An 18425-nucleotide genomic window follows, 5' to 3' on the forward strand; every position below is an offset into this window, starting at 1 on the left:
TCCAACTCATCCCAAACCATCTGTTGGGTTGAGTTGGATGATTGTGGAGGCCAGGTCATCTGATGCAGCACTCCATCACTATCCTCCTTGGTCAAATAGCCCTTATATAGCTTGGAGGTGTGTTTTGGGTCATTGTCCTGTTGAAAAACAAATTATAGTCCCACTAAGCGCAAACCAGATGGGATGGCGTATCGCTGCAGAATGCTATGGTAGCCATGCTGGTTAAGTGTTAAATGAATCACGACAGTGTCACCAGCAAAGCACCCCCACACTATCACACCACCTCCTCCATGCTTCACGGTGGGAACCACACATGCAGAGATCATCTGTTCATCTACTCTGCATCTCACAAAGACATGGCGGTTGTAACCAAAAATCTCTAATTTGGACTCATCAGACCATAGGGCTGATTTCCACTGGTCTATTGTCCATTGCTCATGTTTCTTGGCCCAAGCAAGTCTCTTCTTATTATTGGTGTCCTTTAGTAGTGGTTTCTTTGCAGCAATTTGACCATGAAGGTCTGATTCACACAGTTTCCTCTGAACAGTTGATGTTGAGATGTGTCTGTTACTTGAACTCTGAAGGATTTATTTGGGCTGCAATTTCTGAGGGTGGTAACTGTAAGGAACTTATCCTCTGCAGCAGAGGTAACTCTGGGTCTTCCTTTACTGTGGTGATCCTCATGAGAGCCAGTTTCATCATAGTGTTTGATGGTTTTTGCGACTGCACTTGAAAATGTTTTTATTTTTAAGTTCTTGACATTTTATGAATTGACTGACCTTCATGTCTTAAAGTAATGGACTGTCATTTCTCTTTGCTTATTTGAGCTGTTCTTGCCATAATGTGGACTTGGTCTTTCATCAAATAGGGCTATCTTCTGTATACCACCCCTACCTTGTCACAACACAACTGATTTGCTCAAACGCATTAAGAAGGAAAGAAATTCCACAAATTTAACAAGGCACACCTGTTAATTGAAATGCATTCCAGGTGACTACATCATGATGCTGGTTGAGAGAATGCCAAGAGTGTGCAAAGCTGTCATAAATGCAAAGGGTGACTACTTAGAATAATCTCAAATATAAAATATATTTTGATTTGTTTAACGCTCTTTTGGTTGCTACGTGATTTTGATGTTCTCAATGTAGAAAAATAAAGAAAAACCCTGGAATGAGTAAGTGTGTCCAAACTTGTGACTGGTACTGTATGACACATTCATTCATCAACCTCAACGTTTGTGGGGCTACTTTAAAAGTATCAGAATGGCATAACAGCACATCATTTACTAAAGTAACTCTATTTCTCTCTCTCCACCCTTACCCTGCTCTTCATTTTATTTATTTATATATATATAATCAGCTCACCCCAGCAGACAGCTCCTTGCTGTCAGATTTCAGCAGTGAACCTGCTCTGTACTTCTGATATGCCTGGACCAAACAGGAATGACCACTGCCCTACAGCTTGGACTCAGAACCACAGTTACACAACCCAGGCTGGGACCAGACTCCTACCAGTGCCCAGTGAGACTTAACAGAATTGGACCTCAAGTTGCACTCCAACACAAACAAAGCACTCTCTTTTTTTCACACCTTGTTTAATTTGATACATAGACATCAACCAACCACAACCCAAGCAGCTGGACTGTCCTCACCTTACATGTACAGTTGATCTGTCCTCTCAACCACTACCAATTCCTCTCACTGACTGCCATTGAGCGGTGAAGTCTGAACCAGATCTCTGACAGACTGTATTTGATTGTCCAAAGAAATCTGAGCTTGAAAGATAATCATGCATTATAATACTGTTTTCCAGGCTTTACGATCTCTAGAAGGCGGCTATCTGGCTCCATTCTGTCTGCCTTGATGTCTCTCTGTCTCCATCATTGTTGTCATATTATATATACTGCGTATGTATAACAGGAATGACCACAATACAATGCATTCAAAAAGTATTCAGACCCCTTGACTTTTTCAAATTTTAATGTTACAGCCTTATTCTAAAATGGATTAAATTGTTTTTTTCCCCCTCATTAATCTACACACAATACCCTATAATGACAAAGCAAAAACAGGTTTTTATAAATTACATTTATGAGTACTTTGTTTAAGCACCTTTGGCATCGATTACAGCCTCGAGTTTTCCTGGGTATAACGATACAAGCTTCACCCCTGTATTTGGGGAGTTTCTCCCATTCTTCTCTGCAGATCCTCTCAAGCTCTGTCAGGTTGGATGGGGAGTATGACTGCACAGCTATTTTCCGGTCTCTCCAGAGATGTTTGATTGGGTTCAAGTTCGGGCTCTGGCTGAGCCACTCAAGGACATTCAGAGACTTGTCCTGAAGCCATTCCTGCATTGTCTTGGCTGTGTGCTTAGGGTTGTTGTCCTGTTGTAAGGTGAATCTTTGCCCCATTCTGAGGTCCTGAGCATTTTGGAGCAGGTTTTCATCAAGGATCTCTCTGTACTTTGCTCTGTTCATCTTTCCCTCGATCCTGACTAGTCTCCAAGTTCCTGCTGCTGAAAAACATCCCCACAGGATGATGCTGCCACCATGCTTCACCATAGGGATGGTGCCAGGTTTCCTCCAGACTGGCACTCCAGACAATTGGCATTCAGGCCAAAGAGTTCAATCTTGGTTTCATCAGACCAGAGAGTCTTGTTTCTCATGGTCAGAGTCCTTTAGGTGCCTTTTGGGTAACTCCAAGCGGGCTGCATTGTGCCTTTTACTGAGGAGTGGCTTCCGTCTGGCCACTCTCCCATAAAGAACTGATGAGTGGAGTGCTGCAGAGATGGGAGAATCTTCCAGAAGGACAACCATCTCAATAGAGGAGCTCTGTCAGTGACCATCAGTTTGGCCATGCGGCCAGCTCTAGGAAGAATCTTGGTGGTTCCATACTTCCTCAGTTTTTAAGAATAATGGAGGCCACTGTTCTTGGGGACCTCCAATGCTGCAGAAATGTTTTTGGTACCCTTCTCCAGATCTGTGCCTCAACACAATCCTGTCTCGGAGCACTATGGATAGTTCCTTCGACTTTATGGCTTGGTTTTTGCTCTGACATGCACTGTCAACTGTGGGATCTTATATAGACAGGTGTGTTCCTTTCCAAATCGTGTCCAATCAATTACATTTACCACAGGTGGAATCAAATCAAGTTGAAGAAACATCTACATTTCCAGTCTCATAGAAAATGGTCTGAATACTTATGTAAATAAGGTATTTCAGTTTCTAAATGTGCGAACTATTTAAAAAACCTGTTTTCACTTTGTCATTATGGGGTATTGTGTGTAGATTGAGGATATGTTTTCTTAATCCATTTTAGAATAAGGCTGTAACAAAATGTGGAAAAAGTCAAGGGGTCTGAATAATTTCCGAATGCAGTGTATGGTGTCTGTGTGTCCTTGTAAAGGGGATTTGTGTAGTGGTGGTGACCAAATTCCTTAAACAAGGAAGCCAACAGTGCCCATTCTTATCAAGAAGAGACTCCGTGTTATTGTGTCCTGGAGTCCCAAAACGTAGGCTGAGGACGCCACACTTCATAGGGAATGGGCAGACAAAAACAAACAATACTTAAATACGGCAAGGGTTCCACAATCCTAGTCATTTGTTTTTCTACCTGTTTTCAATTGACTTGGTTCCCCTTAATGTTTGCTTCTTCTGTGTGCCTTTTTAGTTTTTGTATGTTTCCAATGTTGTGTTGGAGATTTTGCCAGAAGAGTGCAGGAGCAAGCGAATGTCAACACTCCCTCTTATAATTAAGAAATGCGCTGTAGACCTGCTCAACTTTGTTTGATCATCAAAGAGCTGTGAAGTACTGCTTCAGCAGCTCGTGACCATTTTGATATACCTTCTGCAAAGAAGATTAATGTCAAAGGGACAGTAAATTAGACCCATTGTCTAGAATACTATTATAAACCATTTCCCCCGTTCAGTGTTAATGTTTGAACACTGCCAAGTGTGAAAGATACCAAGATCAAAGGTAAACCAAGAATAGCAACTATTGAAACAATTCACCAGCATGTGCGTTTGAAAGGTCACCTTTCAGATACTCGTTCTTGTGTAGTGTATGGATCAAATAGCTGTGCTAGATGGAACAAGGAAGGGTGTGTCCTCATGGCCATGTTTTTCCTTCATTGACCAGTGAATAGCTTCTGACCTCCTACACATTCCATAGAGCATGGTTTCCCAAACTTGGTCCGCAGAACCCCAAGAGGTGCATGTTTTTGTTTTTTTGCCTTAACACCTCACACTTGATGAATAGTTTATTTGAATCAGCTGTGTAATGCTAGGGCAAAAACCAAAACATGCAGTCATTGGGGTCCAGAGGACTGAGTTTGGGAGCCCCTGCCACAGTGAGCGGGTCTATTTTAGTAATGAAGACATTAATCTTACACACTTGTTTAAAAAAAGAAAAATGGCTAAGTTTAAGATTTTTACTCAATGCCAATTGACTCATTAATTACTGTGGTGGACACAACTCCCATTCTCAAACATATTCCTTCGGACAGTATTGATGTACAGTTTATATACTCCAATGTATTGCTTTTTGAATATCTTCAAAGGAAGAGGTTTAGATTACAGGACTGGCAACATTTCTATACTCTGTTTCATGATTAGACACTTGTCAATTTTATTTTAAACCTCAAATACAGGCAAGGTGAAAGTGTTCCTCAATCAATGTACTGTATGTCGATGAGAAACAAGGAATGCATGATCTGTTTCTGCCACAACCCTTTTGGGGAAACCAGGGAATGATAACTGGTTAGTGTCCACAGAATCCCATAGAGCACACCTGCCATTCATCTGTGCCAACTGCTGCATTTAGGACCAAATCCCTAAGTAGGCCAGCAGCTTTTCCCGGGAATTGTGCCTTTAATTGAATCAGGGGACCAAGAGCCAGGGCTTTATAATGGCATGTTTCAGTGACACCAGCAAGATTAGGATGAGACGGATTCACTTGAAAGAATATTGAAGCCTGGGACCATTGTATATTCCTGTTAAGAAAGACGAGGCTTCCAGCTACACTATTAATCTCCAGCATCAAAGATGTGCTTACTGTAAAATGTGTAGTTGTCAATGATTTGGGGGGAAAAAAAGATGTCAACTGTACAAATGAAAGTTCAATAAATAGATGAAGCCTTGACAGTGTGAATAGTTTCTGGTGCAGAGTGTCAGACTAGTCTCCAGCCCTCATGTGAAGGCAGAATCATCCGAGTGTGCGTATTTGTTGAAAGACACAGCACTCACAACAAATTGAATTACTTTTGAGTTGCTTTTGAGTTGGTTCCATACATGGCAAATGTGAAGGGAATCTTCAAACTTTATTAAAATAATTCAATTGATATAAAGTACACCAGTAAAGAGCAGAATTAGACATTCAAAACATTTTTACATAAATATATTACAAACAGTTCTAGATAAGATGGTGATGGGAAGTGCTGGTATCTGGGTGAGAGGGAAGGTAGTCTGGACGTCAGTGGTCTTTCCCTCTGGGTTCAGTGGCTTTGCCGAGATTTCCCGCTTCCTTCTTTAGTACACTCAGCAGTGTCTGAGAGCTCTCCAGAATCTGAGAATAAGGCATGAATTAACATAAGACACTGGCCTCAGTCTATGAAATACCATGGGAATGAAATGCGGCATGACAATGTGCTGTGTAACAATTTGATTGGAAAGTCTGACTTTGAGCACTCTTTTTAATTAACGACACTTACGGGCGTTTGTTTGCTCTGCCATTAAGCTCTTAGTAACACCAAGGGAGTTGAATATTAAGAAAACACGTGGGATGTATGTTGTCTTGAATTACAACAAGTAATTCCAGGGTTCTTTTGTGGGTCAGAAAATGTCTTGCCCTGTACGTTTTGTAGGGTCTTTTTGCAGTCAAATTAACATGAGCGATCCTGTAAAGCGGACATATCCATTTAGGGGTTTGAGAGACTAAACTAGCGTTGAAAAAAACATACGAAAAATAAAGCCCCTGAACCCTGGCCTGACCTTCATATAGGCAGCCTCAGTCTCAGCGATGGTGCGGTCAAAGTCAGCGCGGGCGGTGAGTCGTCTGGCCAAGCTCTCATTGACGCGGCTTAGCTTCTCAGTGAGGACACGAATGTCGTGTTGTAGACGACCCTTCTCCTCCTCCTCCAGCTGTATCTGACGGTTCAACTCATCCCTCTTAGAGCACAGCTCCTCGATACCTGGGGAAAAGGAAACTGGTTGTTTAGGAGATGGAATGTAAATGTACAATTCATGTGGATACGACCATGGTATTCAGTTCAATTCATTTGTACATGACTGTTTTTACAGTGTAGCCGTAGCCTAAATTAATTACTCGAATGCTTAGCATCAAATATAGCCTGGGCCTACATTCCTAGTCCCAACAGCCCGTGAATAGTAAGAAATCTGGCTATTTTAAAGAGAAAACAACCTAGAGGCCTATAATCTATCCTTCTAAATACATGTCAGACTTCCTGTGCACAATGTAAGAGGGATAAGAGGGGGAGGTCTAAATTGAGGTCACCCTCACTCAGCATCCCTTTCCTGTTGAATCAGCCCATTCCAGCCTGTGATGGATGAAAGTGTGAGAGACGGTATCAATCATACATTAATGAAATCCCACTGCCAGGTCACATCTTAGTCCGTAGCTATGGAATTAGATCTTTCACAGTATAAAGATAGGCATTAGTTGCATCAACACTCCATCGAATCAGCTCCATAATACTAGCCTATATTTTCAAAGCCAGCAATTATGATTCAAAACTGCTGACAAATCTATCAAAACTATAATGAGTGGGTTGAGAATCAAGGGTTCAATTGATCTTAGACAATTCCAATGAAAATAGTCTTATGAAGCAGAACACCTGGGCTAAAGTCTAGATCAAATTCCTCTGACATTACCAGTCATGTCAGTGAGATTATGGGCATCTATACATGGACTGATTGAAACAGTTACTCAGAGTTGGATGCATTTAAATTCTACACAAGCAGAATGCCATGTCTTGATTTAAACTACGTGTCAGGGGTTTGATGGCTGTGCTAAAGCAAGGTCAATTATAGTCAGTGGCTATTTTCCAAGGGTCTGCTGTAGTCTGGTATAGCTGCAGACAGTATCTGCAGTACAAACACACCTACTACTTGGATACCAACATTCTTGTAACAGTTATATCCCCTCCCACTAACCACACACTGGGTATCACACGTGTGTAAATTACTAAATGAAGGCTTAAAGAAATAAATTAATACAAAAGTATTTCAAACTAAACATATTTCCTTGACAAGTCAAACAGGTAAACTTCCGCACAGACTGGGTCCAAGTCTAGCGTCTCTTGCCTGTAAAATACAGACTAAGGAATAACATGATTCTGCCGCATTTAATCCCCTCCCTAACCTTTCAACAACTCAGTTGACTGAATCACACATACTCTTGTGTAGTGATATAGGAAAAAAATAACTGTCTGCACATGCACCTAGGGAAATAATGACTTTCTATTGGGAGAAAAGGAAACCGCAGCAAAGAGAAAGAGCCTAGAAACAGGCTGCATCAAAGCATGGGATAGAAGCAGCATACTCTTTCAAGGTTAACTAACCAGATTCAGTCACACGTGCCTAATTAGCTGTAGTTGTCCAAAATGAGGAGCTGGAATATGATACATTCGGGAAATCTTTGTTCCTGAAGGGCCTAGGTACAGTATAAAATACAGATATTTCCACAACGGACCCAAACAAGTGAAAACAAGAAGTTAGCTAGCTAACATATTGACATAGCTAGTTTCTACCTAGCTAACAGTTAACTAAAGCAACGTAGTATTTAAAAGACAAATATACGAAATGCCACATTCACTTACACTTGACAAGCTCATTGTTGTAGGTTTGTAGCGCTGCTCCTTGTTGGGTCATGATGTTGTCGATTATACTTACTTTTCCAGCTCTTCAGGGCCCTTCCCCGCGCACACAGCCAGAGTACTATCTACGTTAGTTAGCGACTCAATAATAACTTTGCAGTTTGAAGCCAAGGTGTTGCTACAGATAACTCTCGCTAGGTTTAACTAGTTTGCAAACTGGCTCATTCGTGCAAAGATGTAGGCAGTCGATATGGACTCCTTCTCGACACCGACACTGTCCTTAACTAGCTTCAAAATCCCTCCATTTAGCTTGTTTCCACGACAACTAGCTAACAAACTGTCACGTACACTTCCGCCACACTTTTATGACTTCCGCAACCACACATACGTCACTATTATGCGCCACAAGTTTAGGAAGAGCGCGATAACTTCAATCAAATGGCATCTATAATTACATTTTAGATTCATATGAGTATTTCTTATAAACTATGATACGTACACATTATTAATATGGGTGAGTGATATAACACAGACGATAACTTTGTCAGTACACAATCGAGTGGTTCTCGCTGAGTAATTAGGTCCACCCGGGATGATGGACTCTACTGAGATGTTTTTCTCAGTACCACAGGGGCTACCTTCTGCTTGGGACACCGTAACTGCAGCTCTGGTGAGTAGATGGACCTAACTTGCCTACGGTAGTACCTTGTGTTGTTGATATAGCCTGCTTGCCTTTTATGTGAGAATTAAATAAGATCAATTGTACCACTGTGGTTGGCTGCTGGACATGTAACGTTAGATAGCTAACGTTAACAGATTCACATGGCAGGCATTAGCTAACTAGCTAAGACCAAGGTTGATCTATCAATGTACATACACACCATAGACCGTATCTGTTTATAAGAACATAAACAATTTCCTCTGTCTGTAGGTGTCTCCAGTGTCCAATGACATCACCATGTCTGATGAGTCTCTCTCTGAGGGGCTTAGCCTGCTGTGCTCTAACAGCCTGGGACAGTTTCTGGAGGGATGGCTAATGGAGACCCTGCAGGTGCGTCTTACTACTGCTATTGCCCCTGAGTTCTGGGCTGGAATGAAGCAACCAGAGAATGAACTGGAGGAGAAGGACAGGGCCAGGATCCTACTCATGGCCTTCCGTACCCTTTTGGACAGACTGCAACCTTTCCTAGGTGGGTTCAAACATTGAAGTTACAGTTAAATGCACCCTTAATAATGCTAGAATTTTGACTGAACAGAATCTTGCCATATGCATAAAAATGTGCTCTATGTCCTTTTCCCCAGGAGGGTTGGAGAGGCTGGGTACCTGGCAGGACGAGGGCCGGGGTGGTCTGTGTGGCCCTGGGGCCAGGGGTCTCCGTGAGAGGGCCTTCTCTGTCATCAGGGCCATTCTGCTGTTCTCCCCCTCGGCTGTGCTCCAGGAGAGAATACTGGAATTCTACAGTAGGACTTTCTCTGTGCACATGACCCAGGAGGGGGAGGCAGGGGAGGCTGAGGAGGGGGGCGGGGGGCCTGGGGGGGGGGTCTGTCAGGGCTGTACTGTCCCCACTCAGCGATGCTGGTGTCAGCAAGCCCTGGAGCAGCTGCAAGAGCTCAGCCAAGTACTGTGAGTGAATGGAGGGGTGCTGTGTCACTGTCTGCTCTGTTTTATAGACCCTAATTGTTGTACTGCTTAACGTCTTACATTCAAATATGACAACAACAAACAACAACATCACAAATGTCTTAGATCAGGGTTCACTTCCTTAACCATTGTCTACATCTCTACCTTTGTGTGCCTGCTATGTTTAAAATGTATCTTGTGCGGTTGTCTCTTCCTACAAATCTGCTAAAGTGTGATTGTCCCGCCCCCCAGGTCCAGGTTGCAGCTATTGGAGCGGGTCAGCTCAGAGGCAGTGACGTCCATCTTACACAAACTGATAGAGCAGCGGATGGAGCAGCACTGCAGGGGGGAGTACGAGAGCTCTTTCCTCTTCGACTTTCAGGAGGTACAGTAGACCAAAGAGCCTGTATATGGGAGGACCACCTCACAGAATAAAGTGGAATTACCTATCAACAAGTTAGACTTTTCCAGCTTGCCTTACTCAACAGAATAGGTTGCTGACCAAATAAGATTTGTTTTTCAAACAATTTACTACACCAAGTCCAAATCTCAGAAATGTGATCATTTATCTGTTTTACTTATTATCTTACTTAAAAACATTCTCTCAAATTCCTCGTTCATTCTCTCTTTCTCCAGTGGCTAGAGCTGGTGTTGGGCTGGTTGAGCAGGGTGTTTGCCAGTGATGTGGGTGGAGTCAGTGGACTGGGCACGGTGCCCAACGGCACAGGCAGCGGGGCTGGGGTGGTGGGCCAGCCAGCCAACGCCGTGCTGCAGCGCTGGAGGTGTCACATGCACCAGTTCTTCTGCAGGATCTACGTCAACATGAGGATCGAGGAGCTCTTCAGCATCATCAGAGGTGAGGGGTTAGGGAACAGAGAGAGAAGATAGGGAGGTGGTGAATAATAAGAGAAAGCAGTTAGTGTTGGGCACTTGATGGCATAGGGAAGAGATTTGTTGGGAAGGAGATACAGAGAGGGAGGAGAGTTGTGGTTATTTATTCTCCCTCACATGCTGTGGTTTGTTCTGTCCCTGTCAGATTTCCCTGAGTCAAAGCCTGCCATCGATGACCTCAAGTTCTGCCTGGAGAGAACCAATCAGAGGCAGCAGCTCCTCATGTCCCTTAAGACCGCCTTTGACACCCGTCTGCTTCACCCAGGTCAGTGAACCGATGGCGGATTACAAACAATGACTGGTGTTTGCTGTTTATTTAGTCTGATACACATTTAAAGCAGTGAAGACTAAGTGTTGTTTGCAAACACAATGTTACAGAAGAAACTAGACTTGTGTATATGAATCCCATCCCAACAACAATCCTCTTCCCCTCTAGGAGTCCATACCTCTGACATCATCACTGTGTACATCTCAGCTATAAAGGCCCTACGGGAGCTGGACCCATCCATGGTCATCCTGCAGGTTGCGTGCCAACCAATCCGCAAGTACCTCAGGTGGGTTCACGTGTATTATTGTAATCTGTATTTACACTGAACAAAAATATAAACGCAGCATGCAACAATTTCAAAGTTCATATAAGGAAATCAGTCCCTAATCTATGGATTTTACATGACTGGGAATACAGACATGCATCTCTTGGTCACATATACCTTTTAAAAAAAAGTCGGGGGCGTGGATCAGAAAACAAATCAGTATCTGGTGTGACCACCATGTGTTTCATGCAGCGCGACACATCTTCTTTGCATAGAGTTGTTCAGGCTGTTGATTGTGGCCTGTGGAATGTTGTCCCACTCATCTTCAGTGGCTGTGTGAAGTTGCTGGATATTGACTGGAACTGGAACACGATGTCATACACGTTGATCCAGAGCATACCAAACATGCTCAATGGGTGACATGTCTGGCGAGTATGCAGGCCATGGAAGAACTGGGACATTTAAAGCTTCCAGCAATTGTGTACAGATCCTTGTGATATGGGGGTGTGCATTATCATGCTGAAATATGAGGTGATGGTGGCAGATGAATGGCACGACATTGGGCCTCGGCGCTATACACGCAGTGTGCCATCTGCCCGGTACAGTTGAGACCAGGATTCCTCCATGAAGAGCACACTTCTCCAGCATGACCATCAAAGGTGAGCATTTTCCTGCCAAAGTCAGTTGCGACACAGAACTGCAGTCAGGTCAAGACCCTGGTGAGGACGATGACCATGCGGATGAGCTTTCCTGAGACGGTTTCTGATAGTTTATGCAGAAATATTTAACTTGTACAAACCCACAGATTCCTCAGTTGTCTGGTGGCTGGTCTCAGATGATCCTGCATGTGAAGAAGACGGATGTGGAGGTCCTGGGCTGGTGTGGTTGCACGTGATCTGCTGTTGTGAGGCTGGTTGGACATACTGACCAATTCTCTAAAACGACATTGGAGGCAGCTTATGGCAGAGAAATTAACAGTTCTCTGGCAACCGCTCTGGTGGACATACCGGCAGTCAGCATGCCAATTGCACGCTCCCTCAAAACTTGAGACATCTGTGTTATTTTGTGTTATGACAAAACTGCACATTTTAGAGTGGCCTTTTATTGTCCCCAGCATAAGATGCACCTGTGTAATGATCATGCTGTTTAATCAGCTTCTTGATATGCCACACCTGTCGGGTGGATGGATTATCTTGGCAAATGAGAAATGCTCAATAACAGGGATGTAAACAAATTTGTGCACAACATTTGAGAGAAATACGTTTTTTGTGCGTATGAAAAATTTCGGGGATCTTTTATTTCAGCTCATGAAATATTGGATCAACACTTTACATGTTGCATTGTGAGGCAAATGTTAGAGAATATTGCTCTCTACTGGAACAAACAGGACACTGAACAACTTCAACCCTCAAGCAATAAGACTGCTAAATAGTTATCCCGGGTAGCTATTGGGTAACTATTTAACTATCTGCATTGACCCTTTTTGCACTAACTCTTGTGACTCGTCACATACACAGCTGCTATTGTTTATGATCTATTCTGTTGCCTAGTCACTTTATCCCTACCAATATGTACATACACTACATGACCAAAAGAATGTGGACACCTGCTTGTTGAGCATCTCATTCCAAAATCATGGGCATTAATATGGAGTTGGTCCCGTCTTTGCTGCTACAACATCCTCCACTCTTCTTTCCACTAGATGTTGAAACATTTCCGTGGGGACTTGCTTCCATTCAGCCATGACCATTAGTGAGGTCGGGCACTGATGTTGGGAGATTAGGCCTGGCTCTTAGTCGACATTCCAATGAATCCCAAAGGTGTTCGATGGGGTCAAGTTCTTCCACACCGATCTTGACAAACCATTTCTGTATGGACCTTGCTTTGTGCATGGGGGCATTGTCATGCTGAAACAGGAAAGGGCCTTCCTAAACTGTTCCCACAAAGTTGGAAGCACAGAATTGTTGAGAATGTCATTGCATGCTGTAGTGTTAAGATTTCCCTTCACTGGGTCTAAGGGGTCTAGCCTGAACCATGAAAAACAGCCCCAGACCATTATTCCCCCTCCACCAAACTTTACAGTTGGCACTATGCATTTGGGCAGGTAGCGTTCTCCTGGCATCCGCCAAACCGAGATTTGTCCGCCGGGACTGCCAGATGGTGAAGCGTGATTCGTCACTCCAGAGAATGCGTTTCCAGAGTCCAATGGCAGTGAGCTTTACACCACTCCAGCCGACGCTTAGCATTGCACATGGTGATCTTGGGCTTGTGTGCGGCTGCTCGGGCCATGGAAGCCCATTTCATGAAGCTCTGGACAAACAGTTCTTGTGCTGACGTTGCTTCCAGAGGCAGTTTGGAACTCGGTAGTGAGTGTTCCAACTGATTTTTACACGCTACACGCTTCAGCACTCAGCGGTCCAGTTCTGTGAGCTTGTGTGGCTTACCAATTCGCGGCTGAGCCGTTGTTGCTCCTAGACATTTTCCACTTCACAATAACTGTCACGTTTGTCATAAGGAGTAGACCAAGATGCAGTGTGGTATGTTTCCAGCCTTTATTTTGGAATAGAAAACTTTAAAGAACAAAACAACAAAGCGAACAACCGAAACGTGAGGCTATAATAATAATAATGCTCACAGGCAACTATACATAGACAAGATCCCACAAAGCACAATGGGGAAATGGCTACCTAAATACAGTATGATCCCCAATCAGAGACAACGATAAACAGCTGCCTCTGAATGGGAACCATACCAGGCCAACATAGATATACAATTCCCCTTGATAACCCACCCTTAATCACACCCCGACCTAACCAACATAGAGAATAAACAGCTCTCTATGGTCAGGGCGTGACAATAACAGCACAGTTGACCAGAGCAGACATTTTACGAACTGACGAACTTGTTGGAAAAGTGGCATCCTATGATGGTTCCACATTGAAAGTCACTGAGCTCTTCTGTAAGGCCATTCTACTGCCAATGTTTGCTATGGAGATTGCATGGCTGTGTGCTCAATTTTATACACCTGTCAGCAACGGGTGTGGCTGAAATGGGGCTCCCGAGTGGGGCAGCTGTCTAAGGCACTGCATCTCAGTGCTAGAAGCGTCACTACAGACCTGGTTCGAGCCTGGGCTGTATCACAACCGGCCGTGATCGGGAGTCCCATAGGGTGGCACACAATTGTCCCAGCGCTGTCTGGGTTACGGGAGGGTTTAGCCGGTGTAGGCCGTCATTATAAAATAAGAATTTGTTTTTAACTGACTTGCCTAGTTCAATAATGTTAAAAAGTACCAATAGTCAAATCCACTAATTTGAAGGGGTGTCCACAAATGTTTGTATATTTGGTGTGTCTACCTCAATTACCTCGTACCCTCTGCACATCGACTCGGTACTGGTACCCCGTGTATATAGCCATCATATATCATTACTCATTGTGTATTTATTCCTTGTGTTATTATTTTATTTCTCTATATTCTATATTCTATTTTTTATTGTTGGAAAGGGCCCATAAGTTAGCATTTCACTGTTAGTCTACACGTGTGCGAATTATGTGACAGATATTTTATTTGATACTTGACTGATTTGATTCCCATAGCATATTGCTGTTGAGTTGCTGTGATGTTGATGTAACGTTTGTGTGCCGCTGCTAGGACGCGGGAGGATACAGTGCGTCAGATAGTGGCCAGCCTTACTGGAGATGCGGAGGGCTGCAGTGACCTGGCCAATGAGTTGTCCCGTGCCGACCCCGTGACCCTGGAGACCCAGGACAGTGAGGACGAGGGCAGCGACCCAGAGGAATGGACCCCAGACCCTAAGGATGCTGTGACAGGTCGAACCCTCTGTACCCACCTTAAACACACTGCATTCTCTTACTCTGGGAACTCCAATTCTCCAGTGGAGATGTACTGTATATGATTATCACTATCTGGTTGTCATCACACTAGACAAACTGTGTCCGTTTCCTGTTTCTGCTGCATTGAACTAGAATTGCCCTGAAAGAACACCTCTCCAACACATCTCTTTCACTAAATGCAAAATCATCTTCCTTCTTCTCTCAGACAAGACAGGGTCTAAGCGACGTTCGTCTGACATCATCACTCTTCTGGTCAGCATATATGGCAGTAAAGAGATTTTCATAGACGAGTACAGAACTGTCCTGGCAGACAGGCTGCTCCACCAGTTCAACTACAATACAGCCAGGTACGCAACACTCACGTACAGTAGCTAGTACCTGCACTCCAAAGGCATGTATCCCATTGCTATACTGTACATTACTCACTCCTTTACTGCACACCATGAAATCCTACTACTCAGCATCCATCTACACACTTGAGACACTTTGGAGACACTATTATTACGCAGATATACTGGTGTCTTGTTGATTATAATGTATAATGTATTATAATGTATTCTCTGTCTGGTCATTTTGGGTGAGTGAAATCGTTCCATATTTGTTCTATAAGTCACTTTTCTCATGTGCCTCCAGGGAGATCCGTAATGTGGAGTTACTCAAACTGAGATTCGGAGAGTCCCATATGCACTACTGCGAGGTGATGCTGAAGGTAAAGTACTGTACATACACTACTCTGTGTCTCCATTCATACCAGCGTGAGCTTTGACATCATGACTCCCTAGCTGTGTCACAACTGATCACCATCAGAGTATGTGAGCGGAGTTGAGCAGGTCGGAAATCGTGCTCATTGCTCATGGAGCCGTGCTTGTGCACCACTCCCGGTGCTCCACGTCCTTTCAAACCGCTCGACTAAAAATCGCTCCTCGCTCACGGGGGGAAAAAAACTGCCACTCCATTCATTAAAGTCACAATTTAACCAACACTCATCTATTTTTGTGACTACTGGGTCACGGGGTCATTTGGTTTTGAACTATTCAAACCAAACCATATGATTTGAATAAACAACAGGAAAAGGTGACTGGAAGAAGCGCTCATAACTTTAAATGGGCTACATGTCATATTAAACAGCTTGTAAACATTTTAAATAAGTCAGGAGTCAGACAGGGAGCGTAAGGAGGAACAAAAATGCGTTATTTAGGCTATATTATTTCAATTATTTCAAGGCTATAGCCTACAAAGAAATACATGGTGAAGCATTTGCGAGTGCAACACACTAGGCTGGTAGGGAGTCAGGGACATTAAGTGCTCAGCGTTTAAACAACATTTTGTTGTATTAAATCATTGTAGTCTATAAATTGCGCATATAGGCGCTGACTTAAAATGAAATACAAACTAAATGAAAAGTGCACTACAAATGCATGCTGGGCCGGGCATGGCCTGAGCTCGTGAAGTGAGCGCTACTGGAGCGAAATTGGATCAGGCAAGAAGGCCGACGCTCCAGCCTTGGGGAATCTTGCTCCACCTCCAGTCAAATTGGGCACTCTGCGCTCCGCTCACATACTCTGATCACCACTGATCAAAGCAGTATCTTTAAAAATACATGCAGTCCCATCTGTCATAGGATAAAAGCCGAGGACACAGGACAGTACAGTATGAGGAAAGGAGGGCATTTAAGCACTTTAGGACAGAGCCTCACTCTCTTCTCCTCTCTTCCCTCTCTCTCTCTCCAGGACGTGGCTGACTCACGAAGGATCAACACCAACATCCGTGAGGAGGAGTCCAGGCTGGCTGAGGAGGAGCAGCCCCCTCTGGCCCTGTCAGCCATGATCCTGTCCTCTGAGTTCTGGCCCACACTGAAGGAGGAGAAGATGGAGCTCCCGCCCCTGGCCTCCCAAGCCATGGAGGCCTACACACACCGCTACGAGAAACTCAAGGTACTTGATGATGGAGCCGTAGCCTGGGTGCCAGTCTGTTTCTTCTTTAGTCAAGTCTTTATAAACAGACTGGCAGCCAGGCCAACAGAGAATGAATAGGGAAATTTAATTTAAAAATTAAATTCCATAATTCAAATGCTCTCGCTCCCCAGGCGATGAGGACCCTGAGCTGGAAGCCTCATTTGGGCTTAGTGACCCTAGATGTGGAGCTGGAGGACAGGACTCTGACTAACCTGACTGTGTCCCCCATCCATGCTGCCATCATCCTGCACTTCCAAGACAAAAGTTATTACTATGGCCATCACAGGCCTTATGTACAACTTATCAATGCATACAAACATTGTACAAGTAACTAAGATTTAGCTTTACCATCGCTCTCTCTGTCTATGTGTCCTGAAGGCTCGTGGACTCTGGAGGAGCTGAGTGGGGTCCTGGGCGTACCCCAGGAGATGGTGAGGAGGAAGTTGGCTCTGTGGCAGCAGCAGGGGGTCCTAAAGGAGGAGGCTGGGGGGCGCTACTCTGTCCTGGAAACAGGCTCGTCCCGGGAGAGACCTGAGAGAGGGGTGATGCTGATTGACAGTGACGAGGAGGGAGACTCCAACACCACCACCCAGTCAGAGCAGAGGGAGGAGAAACTACAGGTGCATTACACACACACACACACGCGCACACACACATTGGAGGCATGGAATTCAAATACAAATCTCCTGTCAAATACAAATCAAGCTAGCCCTAACAGCAGTGTTCTCTCTCCCCTGTGTATGTGGTTGTTGGTGCAGTTGTTCTGGGCCTACATCCAGGCCATGCTGACCAACCTGGAGACCATGACCCTAGAGCGCATCCACTCCATGCTCAGGATGTTTGTTGCCACGGGACCAATTGTCACAGAGATGGACGTGAATGAGCTGCAGGCCTTCCTGCAAAGGAAAGTGCGAGACCATCAGCTCATCATGTCCGCAGGGATCTACAGACTGCCTAAGTCCACCAACTGAGGATGGGGAGAAGAGAGGAGAAAAGAGGAGGTTCAACTGAAAAGTGGAAATATCTGATTAGTTTCTGAAATGTACATGATGCCGCATTGCAGTTGGAGACTCCAGTTTCACAGATGAACCTTTTCAGAAATAGGTTTGTAAAGGCAACTGAAAATGCCAAGCATCGTGCTGAATTACTATGTCTTAAAATACTAATGGCTATAAGGAGCATGAACCTCTCATTCTGTCTTTATTGTTGACCATCCAGGTTGCTTGACTTTGTTATGAGTTTTGGAGGACTCAAAAATCATACTATCAATGTGTTTCAGCAACCATTGTGTTCTGATGCTTTTAAAACAAAGTTGCACATTGAATTGACACGTGGTTGGACTTTGTGTATTTTGAAGTTCCCCTTTTGATAACATGACAATTGTCTGAGTTAATAAAAATACATGAATATGTAATATGATTGTATTTGTCATTAAAGATTATTGTAGCGCTTGCCGAAATGAAGCCTTGTGAGGAACTCCTGACCTCTAGTGGATCATTATGGAATCTCAGATTTGTGTAAATCAAATTCAGCGTCTCAGTTTGGAATGTGTACTGCATGCTTGTATTTTTGTTTATTCAACTCCCACGGAGTTTAACACAAGGCTTGCAACTGCTGAAATTGTGTCTTACAGATTATTGTCAAAAACAGTTCATATTTAACTGATCATCTCTTGACCTGGTCATAGAGATCTACACGTGTGCAGGTTTTTGTTCTAGCCCAGCAGGAACACCAGATTCAAA

At 44.0% G+C, this 18425-nt stretch overlaps 3 protein-coding genes across 3 annotated transcripts in view; 2 read left to right on the forward strand and 1 right to left on the reverse strand.

Moving 5' to 3' along the window:
• Positions 1 to 5136, forward strand: part of tprn (taperin) — a 35505-nt gene extending 30369 nt beyond the window's left edge. The window contains exon 4 of the mRNA XM_020457295.2: positions 1360 to 5136. Coding sequence (XP_020312884.1) covers positions 1360 to 1422 — 63 coding nt within the window. The 3' untranslated portion in view covers positions 1423 to 5136. The remainder of the gene's footprint in view (positions 1 to 1359) is intronic.
• ssna1 (Sjogren syndrome nuclear autoantigen 1) lies at positions 4489 to 8167 on the reverse strand. The gene is made up of 3 exons (XM_020457317.2): positions 7834 to 8167; positions 5987 to 6186; positions 4489 to 5561 (listed from the first exon to the last, which is right to left on the reverse strand). The coding sequence occupies exons 1-3, from the start codon at positions 7883 to 7885 to the stop codon at positions 5469 to 5471; spliced, it is 345 nt and encodes a 114-aa protein (XP_020312906.1). The 5' UTR covers positions 7886 to 8167; the 3' UTR covers positions 4489 to 5468.
• Positions 8168 to 8178: 11 nt separating this feature from the next.
• On the forward strand, positions 8179 to 18097 carry anapc2 (anaphase promoting complex subunit 2). Its single transcript, XM_020457296.2, has 14 exons — positions 8179 to 8500; positions 8762 to 9020; positions 9133 to 9454; positions 9704 to 9836; positions 10088 to 10307; positions 10488 to 10607; positions 10779 to 10896; positions 14526 to 14704; positions 14934 to 15075; positions 15362 to 15437; positions 16459 to 16662; positions 16815 to 16947; positions 17062 to 17303; positions 17442 to 18097. The coding sequence occupies exons 1-14, from the start codon at positions 8423 to 8425 to the stop codon at positions 17652 to 17654; spliced, it is 2439 nt and encodes an 812-aa protein (XP_020312885.2). The 5' UTR covers positions 8179 to 8422; the 3' UTR covers positions 17655 to 18097.
• Positions 18098 to 18425: the final 328 nt, after the last annotated feature.

The sequence above is a fragment of the Oncorhynchus kisutch genome, linkage group LG23, assembly GCF_002021735.2.
Source record: "Oncorhynchus kisutch isolate 150728-3 linkage group LG23, Okis_V2, whole genome shotgun sequence".
NCBI classification, from domain to species: Eukaryota; Metazoa; Chordata; class Actinopteri; order Salmoniformes; family Salmonidae; genus Oncorhynchus; species Oncorhynchus kisutch.

Excerpts from the sequence above, each read along its gene's own strand:
- ssna1 (XM_020457317.2), bottom strand. The coding sequence starts at position 7,885 with ATGACCCAACAAGGAGCAGCGCTACAAACCTACAACAATGAGCTTGTC. Across the intron at positions 6,187-7,833 it reads CAACAATGAGCTTGTCAAGT|GTATCGAGGAGCTGTGCTCT; the intron begins GTAAGTGAATGT and ends CCTTTTCCCCAG. Across the intron at positions 5,562-5,986 it reads CTGAGGCTGCCTATATGAAG|ATTCTGGAGAGCTCTCAGAC; the intron begins GTCAGGCCAGGG and ends CCTTATTCTCAG.
- anapc2 (XM_020457296.2), top strand. The coding sequence starts at position 8,423 with ATGATGGACTCTACTGAGATGTTTTTCTCAGTACCACAGGGGCTACCT. Across the intron at positions 10,608-10,778 it reads CACCCGTCTGCTTCACCCAG|GAGTCCATACCTCTGACATC; the intron begins GTCAGTGAACCG and ends CTTCCCCTCTAG. Across the intron at positions 15,076-15,361 it reads TTCAACTACAATACAGCCAG|GGAGATCCGTAATGTGGAGT; the intron begins GTACGCAACACT and ends ATGTGCCTCCAG.